Source organism: Camellia sinensis, chromosome 11 (assembly GCF_055761805.1).
Source record: "Camellia sinensis isolate YWXY chromosome 11, ASM5576180v1, whole genome shotgun sequence".
Taxonomy (NCBI): Eukaryota; Viridiplantae; Streptophyta; class Magnoliopsida; order Ericales; family Theaceae; genus Camellia; species Camellia sinensis.
Window position 1 is genome coordinate 150,738,154 of NC_138971.1, and position 9,347 is coordinate 150,747,500.

Below are 9,347 nucleotides of genomic sequence, written 5' to 3' on the forward strand. Positions count from 1 at the left end.
CACCCTCAATTTATATGGCTTTTATTGTAAATACTATTTAAATACATGTACAATTTTGAAATAAATTATATGTTACTTCAAACAGTGAAAAAAAATATTCCTAAATTTATCAGTAACTTTTAAAATTTTATAAAAGTACCATTTAAAGTGTAGATTCTGTATAATTTTTTTAATGAATAAAGAAAAAAAAAGCCTATATTTTTTTATATAGATTATACAAATTATCATTTAGATAAAAGGTAAATTACAAATACATCCCTAAGGTTTGATTAAAATACGAATCGCCCCTCTGATTTTAAAAATTACATTCCAGGTTTCTAATTTCATAACAAATTTCTCCTTTTATTAATAAATCATCAAGTCAATTAACAATTTTTAATGATATTATAAATATGTTTCAATTAATAATTTAAGTAATTTTATTATTGTATGAGAGCAATTATGAATTTTAATTTTTTAGTTAATTCTGTTAAATAAAAAATACTAACAATAAAGTATTTATAATTTTACAAATCACAATGGATAATTTATATTTTAAGTAAACCTCAGGGAGTGTATTTATAATTCACCCTTAGATAAATTATATATATACTTTTATCAGTAAATGCTCCAATATGATAAACATATTTACCTTAACTAATAAAATAGTAAGTGAAAGTTCTCTCAGAGCTATATGGTAAAAAAAAATGCTTATATTTAATTACGTTATATATTAGTTTCTTAATTTTTTAACGTGGAACAATTTAAAAACATGTATTTATTTAAAAATTAAAGAAAAAATTAGTCTTGGTGAAGTCGGACCGCTTTTAAGGTGGGCTGAATATTAGACTAGCCAAGCCAAAACACAAGTTTTAATTTTTATTACAATTTTTTACGAGTTCTACAAAAGGGACAAAGGAGTAACAGTTAATTGACACGCATGATTTGTTCTATCATTGGTTGAACTCTACCATAAAACAAAACAATAATAACATAATGCATTTATGTTTTACTGTAAGTATAGTTTTTGTAATTTATTCTATTTTTCTATTTTTTTTTATTAATTATATTATAACACATTTTTTGTTATTTAATTCTTAAAACACACCATTAATGACAAGACCAACAAAAAAAAAAAAAAAAACTTAATTGTAATTGTAGTGAAAATAATTAAAATTTACTTGATTCTAAATTAGTTTTTTTCTACAATTTAAAAATATTTTTAAATTACTAGTATATAATATTAAGTTTTAATTATTTATATTAGCCCGTGCATAATGCTAGTTATTAAAATAAAAAATGACAGTCGAGTAAACAAGGCTCATTAAAACAAATTTAGAGACGGTAAACTATATGCAGCTTTATTCATATTATTATGAAAAAAAAAATTTTGTGACTTGAACTCGTATCATCACGCTAACAACAAATCTCACTGTTAAGTTAAATTGATCTCTCATAATTGCTAGAACGCTTTAATATATTCCCAAACATATGTATGACCATGAATACCTCAGATATTGGGAATGATGCAAAGTGGTTGTTTCCTTACATGCACAAACAAATATGCTTGAGAAACTTGACCACACGTAGAAAAAGCAAAGATTTTCCCAATCATACCCACATAACATGACTTAAAGTAGTAAATGCCTCTTTTTATATCTGAGACTTAGCTATAGTTACAGGATCCTCTTCTAAGATTGATTCAAAATAATATATATATATATATATATATATAGTGTTAATCAACGTCAAAAGACTATTATTATACTCAATATGTGAACAAATATATATATTAAAATGTATAAAATATGTTAAAATATTTAAAAATCTTAATTTTTTTTATTATTTTTCTTTTACAAATGATAGTCTATATAGAGAATTGTCATTAACATGACTATATAATATATATATATATAAAGGTGAAACATGATGAATCTTTTCAAAGACTTTTATGCAAAGGAAGCTCACATAAGTGCCCTACAAATCTAGTGAAACAAGTGATTGAAAGAAATATGCAGATTTTGACAAGAACCCATTAACATTTTTCTTCCTTTCTTTTTTTGTTTCTCTCTTTTCTTACTTGGTTCCATTCTCATTCTCATTCTCATTCTCATTCTCACATAGTGTGTAATATATATATATATATATATATATATCAACTTGTTTGATCACTTTCTTCTATTCCACAGTTCTATTCTCTTCAATTAAAGGTAGGAAATGACAGCAGTAGAGAAACTTGGACCCACAAACCTTATGAAACTATATAAGTCCAATTAGAGTGAATTACAGTGCTCCTATCATGGAGGTTAAGGTACATAATAATCTTTTCTTTTCTTTGCAATGATCTTGTTCTTATAATTTAACGGTCTAAATTTAAAATTAAAATTAAAATAAAAACATCATTTTGAAATTGCAATTTAAAATAAGAATGTAGGACTAAATATTAGGGTTAATTATATTTTTAATCCTTGTAGTTTAACTTTTAAATTGAACAATTTATTCTCTACTTTAAATTTAGTTTTAATTTGGTCTTTTCGTTCAAGTTGGAGGTCAAAATAAATGACTTTGAGACATTTGTCAATTTGCTAAGATGTGAACATAGGAAAAATTAATAGAAATTTAGATGGAAAGGACAAATTGAAACTGAACTTAAAGTTTAAGAACCTGTGTTACTAGAAAAAAAAAAAACGTTAATCTTCAGCAAATTACGTATTGGTATGCACGTTCTGAAACATGGTACACTTCCGCTCCAAAACGGTAAATTTAGTGATCCCAAGACCCCAAAAGTTTTTTTAATATATTTCCTTAAATGTAATCTTAAGAGGAAAAAAAATTAAACATAATGAATTAAAATCTAAGTGGAGTTATGTTTTGATAAGACAAAAACGTTAAAAATGAAAAAAGTGACAACACATTTTATTAGATGCCAAATAATTAAAAGAAAATTACTCTAAAAATATCTCAAATTTTTAAGTATAATACATACAAGTCTACTCCTATTGTACCACATTTTAGAGCATATGACATATCATGCTCTCGTTTCCGTTCCATGTATCGGGACGATTCACGTTCTAGGTAACATAGGTAAAAACTAAATTGTTCAAATTAAAATTATAAGGACCAAAGTGAAATTTGAATCAAACTACAAAGATGAAAAGTGTAATTAATCCTTAATATTATCTTGTTTTCATAACATAAACCCATTTTTCATTGGAGCACATGTACATAATGTAATTGGTAGTTTTATATGGCCATGAACAAATATGGCGCTAGCTTTATTGGATCTACAAATGAATGGACTGGGCTTGGGCTCCAACTTGGGTTAGATGATATTAAAAGCCCGAACTAAAAATTTATTCTTGGGTTGGACTTGGGATAAAAAGCACAGCCCAAACATCACAGTCATGTTTGTTTCAGTTTTTAAATTTCCATTTTTATTTTCGAGAACACTCATCTTTCTCAACCCTTTTTTGTGAGCAAATAAATTTTCCAAAATTAAAAAAATCATTTTAAATTTTTTTTAAATGATGTTTTTTTAGAAAATTCTATAAAATAAAATAAAAAGTTTGGCAAAAAAATTATTTTTTACAAAAAAAAATAAATATATATATCGAAATTAAAATATAAAAATTGAAAACGATTCCAAACATATTGTGAAACTATGTTCAGATTTTATATTTATAAAAGAATGTTGAGTGAAAAAAGGATTTTAATAAATAAATCAAATCTACGAGACTGACCATGATCGTCCTGGGAAGAAAAAGATGGAGACTTTAAGATCTAAACACATCACACGTTCTCTAACATTATGTTTGGTTAAGGATTTTGAGAAGAAATTTAAAAAAAAAAAAAAAAAAAATGTGTGAAACTACGTAAACTATAAATACATTTTATTTACATTTCACCTACATTTTTCCTTTTCATTTCCAAATCCCGTGCCAAATCTTCCAACCAAATACAGCTTAATTGTTTTTAACTTCAATTTAACAAAATCACAAAAACAAAAACAAAAACCAAAACCAAAAAACAAACACTCACAAAACAGGATCAAGTGAGAAATTTCCCTGAATTTTATTGAAATAGTCCAAGGAACAAAAAATGCCACCATTGCTACAAAAAAATAATAAAGATCCCTAGCAAGGGAAGCTGCAGACTAAGAAATTAAAATAAAAGGGCAGTGGGAATACCCCACTTCACCTCTAAACAAATTAATTTGACTGTTAATAAAACGAATTTACATCGTAGTCCCTAACCCTAAACCCTAGCTTCTGGCTTGCAGGAAGGTTCTCCTGGCAAAAGACCGAAAACATCCCGGCCCTGAAAACCCCAAGAATCACCCATCGTGTGAATTGCCCCAATTTGAGGCCTGCACAAAAAAAATCAATTTTAGTCATCTAAGCTTGGTTAATCTTTGTCGCTACTTCCCGAATCAAATTTTTCAGTTTTATCGTGTTGTTAGAACCCCCATTATTCAATCCGACCCTAGAATTGATGGGCCTCTGACTTTAAACCGCTTTGGTCCAATCTCTACAGGGGGTGGATCTCTCATCGGCCTTCCCAAGTCATGGTCGAGCCTATTATCTCTGTGGTGTTCTCTGTGTCTACTTGCTGCTTCCTCATTGACCATCCTCTTAAACTTACTTGAGATGGGAACGGTCGTTCCTCTGGCAAACCTATCCCCCCTCAAAGCACCATCCGAAGTTTCTTTATGACGGATTAAATCATCAGCTGTTGAACACTCTGCCGACCTCAATTGCCCACATCTTCCCTCGGGTTGGAGTTTCTTTAATCGCTTAAGTCCCTGTGGAAATACATACAACTCAGGTTAATTCAACTAATGAGGCACTAATACAAGATTTATACTAGCACGAGAAAATTTGTGGACATGGTCAAGGTAATATTGTTGAAGCAATTGTGAAATCACACGATGCTGAACGACAAATTATGCTTTCACAATAATTGTTAAATGATTCTATACGTATCATACAGGAAAGGTTGATAGATACTGTAAAAAGGGCCAAAGGTTAGTAAAAGCATAGGAAAATAGCCTCAATTATTGGTCCTATTTTCTTGTTTATGACATACCATATATTGCAGCAACATGTCTACAGGAAACATCACTAATGTAGGTTTCAGAGGTGTCGAGGCTTTAAGACACATGCCAGTTGTCAAAAATGTAAACACCCATTCTATATTTTAAACAAAATTAGAACTTTTGATCAAATATTATAGAGCCTTTAAAGTCAATGTCGACTTTCTGAAAGCGCATCCCTCCTTTCCCTTTCGCAACTTTAGTGGTCTTTGTCTCACAAATCACCAAAAAAATTAAATCTTTCCTTGATCTTAGCAATAAAGGATGAGAAAAGTATTCTCCCTCACTACCTTCGGTTATGCTTTTCACATACACCAAGATTGATTTGATTTGTGGAATCAACTAAAATCTGCCCTAGTATGTGGCACAAATAGGTATTCAAACTCGGTGACTGAACACTATCTTCCGCTCCATTCCCACAAAATGCCTAGTAAACTTGAAATACAGTTAGGATATACAACCATTGACTCTCAACATAATTTACTTTGAAGTTCAACTCTAAAAACCGCAAGAGTAGCAACCAATGTTCTCTAAACAGGTCATACTCTTATCTTTAACACTATTCAAGATGCACAAATTATAATCCAGTTCCAAACATTGATTTCCCTCAACTAAGCAATCTACTTTTCCCATATCAGCAACGTCGTAACCCACAACACAAAATTCTACTTTCAGGAATATCTCATTTATACAAAACACTACAAAAACAGAGAAACCAATCTACAGAACTCAATTTTCCTCAAACAAGAGCCCCTATCTTCACACATTAGCACCATGGTGGCCCCCACAACCACAAGGTAATGATATACTATATTCTCAGTGAGCTCTTGAACCTAAAACTTTTTAAGTGGATAAGCCTGGTTCTTCTTTAAGCAGATAAAGTAGATTCTTTCTGCAGATGAAACTGAATCTCTCTTAGCTTTTAACTCTATTCCATCTTAACCCATTTTTTCCACCTCAAATAACACTAAAGATTAGGAGGAGCATACTTTGCACCCACTATGTAGAGTTCCTAGAGAGAGAGAGAGAATATAATTTAAAAAAGGACATAAATAAATACACACACACACACACACAAAGGAAGCCAATTATATTCTAATCTCTCATCTACCTTGCGGATGCCACATGAAGTCAGAATTGATGTGAAACAAAAGCATAAAATGTGGTTCAGAGACACCAAGGGAAATCGAAAGTAACAGGCAACTTGGAAGCAAATCATAAGTTTAATAGAAGACCCAAAAGAGCAATAATAAAACTAACATTAAAAATAAAAATAATAAAATGAAGGTCAACAATGATACACCAAGCCGAAACAGAAACTTTTGTTAAATAATTAAAGAAAGCATTGAATACATGGCCTCAGAAGCAATGAGAAGTAGGACTAAGAAGTGCATGGTTTTTTTTTAGGTTTCCCTAGCACTTTCAAAACATTACCCCCAGAGTTATCAAAACATTTCAGATATGATTTCCAGTCCCAAAATTTTAAAATGCCTTTGTCACAGCAGCTAAAGCAAGTTTCCTCGTAAACTAATTTCCCCCTAGACCAAATTTTCCTAGAATCTATAAATAGATAAACTACTATTTAAAGTTACGCAGTTTTTAATAGGTGGAAGCTTTCATCATTATTTCTTCATTTTAAAAACTCTTTTCTTGTTCAAAATTAATTATCACTTAAAGACTAATAACAGTTAGCATCAGTATGTTTCCAATAAATTTGCTCATTAAAGATTCTCAACTCTCCTACTGAATTTGTGAGTTCATGGGCCTAAAGTAAATTCATAGAGTTTAACTGGGATGAAAACAGTGATATTCGTCTTTCTTTTGCGCAGTCCACCATGTCAATTCGTATAAAGCTATAAGACCAACAAAGTTATTCAAGCCTTTAACTCATAATGAGCCTCCTTAACTCATCAGAAGTCCTTCAAATATGATCAAGCAAGCTTTATTTCACCCTTGAGAGTCCTCTTTTCCGCAATGAACTATAAGTCAACTATGTAACTTCAGAGCATTCTAAGAGTGCCATACAAACCAAGATACCCAACTTTACATCATATCAGCCAGAATAGAATACAATCTACAGGTGAGGCAAGTTGAAACAGCAAACAATTCTAATGGCAACATCAAGAACATTTATCATTTCTCTCCCATGAAGGCACTATTTTATAATGTACATAGCAGCCCTACAAATTTGAGCAAACATTCAAATATCCAATTTGACATTCATTTGTGAAGGTACCCCATGTAGGTTATCATCTCAACAGGTCTTCCTCCACAAAACAGATGTTGTCTGTGGAAAATATTGACCTGAGGCCTTTAATTACATATTTGTAGCTACTTTACCAACTATACAATTCCACTGCTATGATTGCAGGAAAGAGTTTGGGTGCACATGAATTACAAAAACACAAAAAAGAACTCAAATTGCTCAAGGGGCTTTGCAGTTTTCCTATTTGTAAATTAGGTAAACTAATAAAGATATCAGAGATCTAAACACAATTGATAACTTGTATAGCTTTGATCTCACAAGGTTGAATTTCGCAAATTGAAAATTAAATGGAGATATTGAAGTTTGCATATTTCTCCATGGATGCACCTATATAGTCACACCTAAGGAAAAGCTCTAGAATGTTAGATTTTGAGATCAACAGCCAAACTTGAACCTAAGTTGCACTTTTCAAGTGGAATAAAGGCATTATACTGCAAACTATAAGGACTTACTTTAACCACTAAAAAAGGAATCTTATTTTAAGGAGTATATAGATCTAGTTTCTTAATTTTAGAACATTTCTAAATGCTAGTATGGAATTATATATAAAGCTTAGGATTTTAAAGTCAAAACTATCTCTAATTTTTTAAAGTTTCCTCTCAATTCTAGCAGTGGATTCAGGTACTCTTACCTTTCTCATCACTAGGACCGCAACTTGAGAAGTTGGGATAGGTTAAAGTCCAACCCATGCTTAGCCCAATCCATGAAACCACATGCCCAAAGTCCAACCTAGAAAAGAACAGGCTAAAATTTAACATGTCACAAAAAGAATGGATAGCCTAAAACCATCCTAGTCCATTCTCACAATGACAAGAACCAGCCCATAATGCCATCATTCCTTGGTATAAAAGCAACATAATGCCGTCATTGAGAATTATGGTTGAAAACAAATTAAAATATAAAAAAGTAGGCATTGCTCATCCAATGGCTAAGAATTCATAGTTAAGTTTGTAACATATTATTATTAATTAATTAGAGGCAAAAATGCAAAAACCAAACACCAACATGCTTATAAATATAGGAAATATAACTGTCAAATATACCTGATGTTCAAGGTTTGGAGAGATGGTATCATTCACATTTCTTTGTTCCACTTTCACATAAGAACGACGTTTAACCCTGAATATCTCTGAATCAGACTCATCACTGACCTGATCTAGAACAGGCCTAACATCTAACCCTCGAAGATTACATTGACGGGTGCCCAAGTATGCATCACTGGTAGAAGATTGTAAAGATTCAATATTGCGAGGTATATCTTCAGAAAACTTTTTAGATTCAAGATCTCCTACACTGAAGTTAGCATAACCCTGTCCCTGCCGGAAATATGGGAAAACAGATAATTATGCTTTGGCACAACTCCAGATTTTTATGTATTATTGCCATAATCATGAAGCATAGACGGCTGATATTATATAGCATACAACATGATGACAAAAATGAAGCCAAATACTAACGAAAGCTCTAAATCTTACATTGTTAGGTGCAGAAATGTTTGCCGCTGGCTCAGGAAAAGAATGAAGTGTTGGTGCAGCAGAAGAAAGAGAAACATCCGATGCTTCAGTTCCTAAATTTTCTGCACCAACACTCAACATAGTCCAGCTGTGAGAACCAAGCTCTGGCTGTTGGATCTGATTCTGTGTTTTGACAATCTCTGGAATCAGATCAAAGTTTATTTTGCAATAAGGAGTGTATCCATCATCTTCAGCAGTTGGGAACTTGTTTAATAGAAGAAACGAGTCATCACCACTTCTACATTGTTGTTGAGACTCTGTCAATATATCCTCTTCCTGCTCAAATTTCTTGGCTACAGCTTCCATATCAAAAATATCTTCCCTCAAACACAGCGTATGATCGCCACCACAAGGGAAGTCAAACAACTTAATCTCTGGATTTATACAATCAATCAGCATAATTCAGTATCAAAACAAAAAGGCACCATTTCAAGAAATTAGACAAAAGCAACATATTGAACCAAGTGCCAACATACCATGGCGAAGGCATACGGGA

General features: G+C 31.4%; 1 protein-coding gene across 4 annotated transcripts in view; it reads right to left on the bottom strand.

The window, feature by feature from the left end:
- Positions 1–4,031: 4,031 nt before the first annotated feature.
- The window catches only part of LOC114270288 (lysine-specific demethylase JMJ13), a 13,410-nt gene continuing 8,094 nt past the window's right edge, over positions 4,032–9,347 (bottom strand). The window contains exons 8-12 of one of the 4 annotated variants that reach the window (XM_082895885.1): positions 9,328–9,347; positions 8,813–9,225; positions 8,381–8,647; positions 7,969–8,066; positions 4,032–4,780 (exon numbers count right to left, since the gene is read on the bottom strand). The exon at positions 9,328–9,347 is cut by the window's right edge and continues 376 nt beyond it. In XM_082895885.1, the coding sequence (XP_082752011.1) occupies positions 7,980–8,066; positions 8,381–8,647; positions 8,813–9,225; positions 9,328–9,347 (787 nt within the window). In that variant the 3' untranslated portion in view covers positions 4,032–4,780; positions 7,969–7,979. Of the gene's footprint in view, positions 4,781–7,968; positions 8,067–8,380; positions 8,654–8,812; positions 9,226–9,327 lie in introns of all 4 variants that reach the window. The other 3 variants (XM_028211738.2, XM_082895884.1, XM_028211737.2) reach the window with 3 other exon arrangements.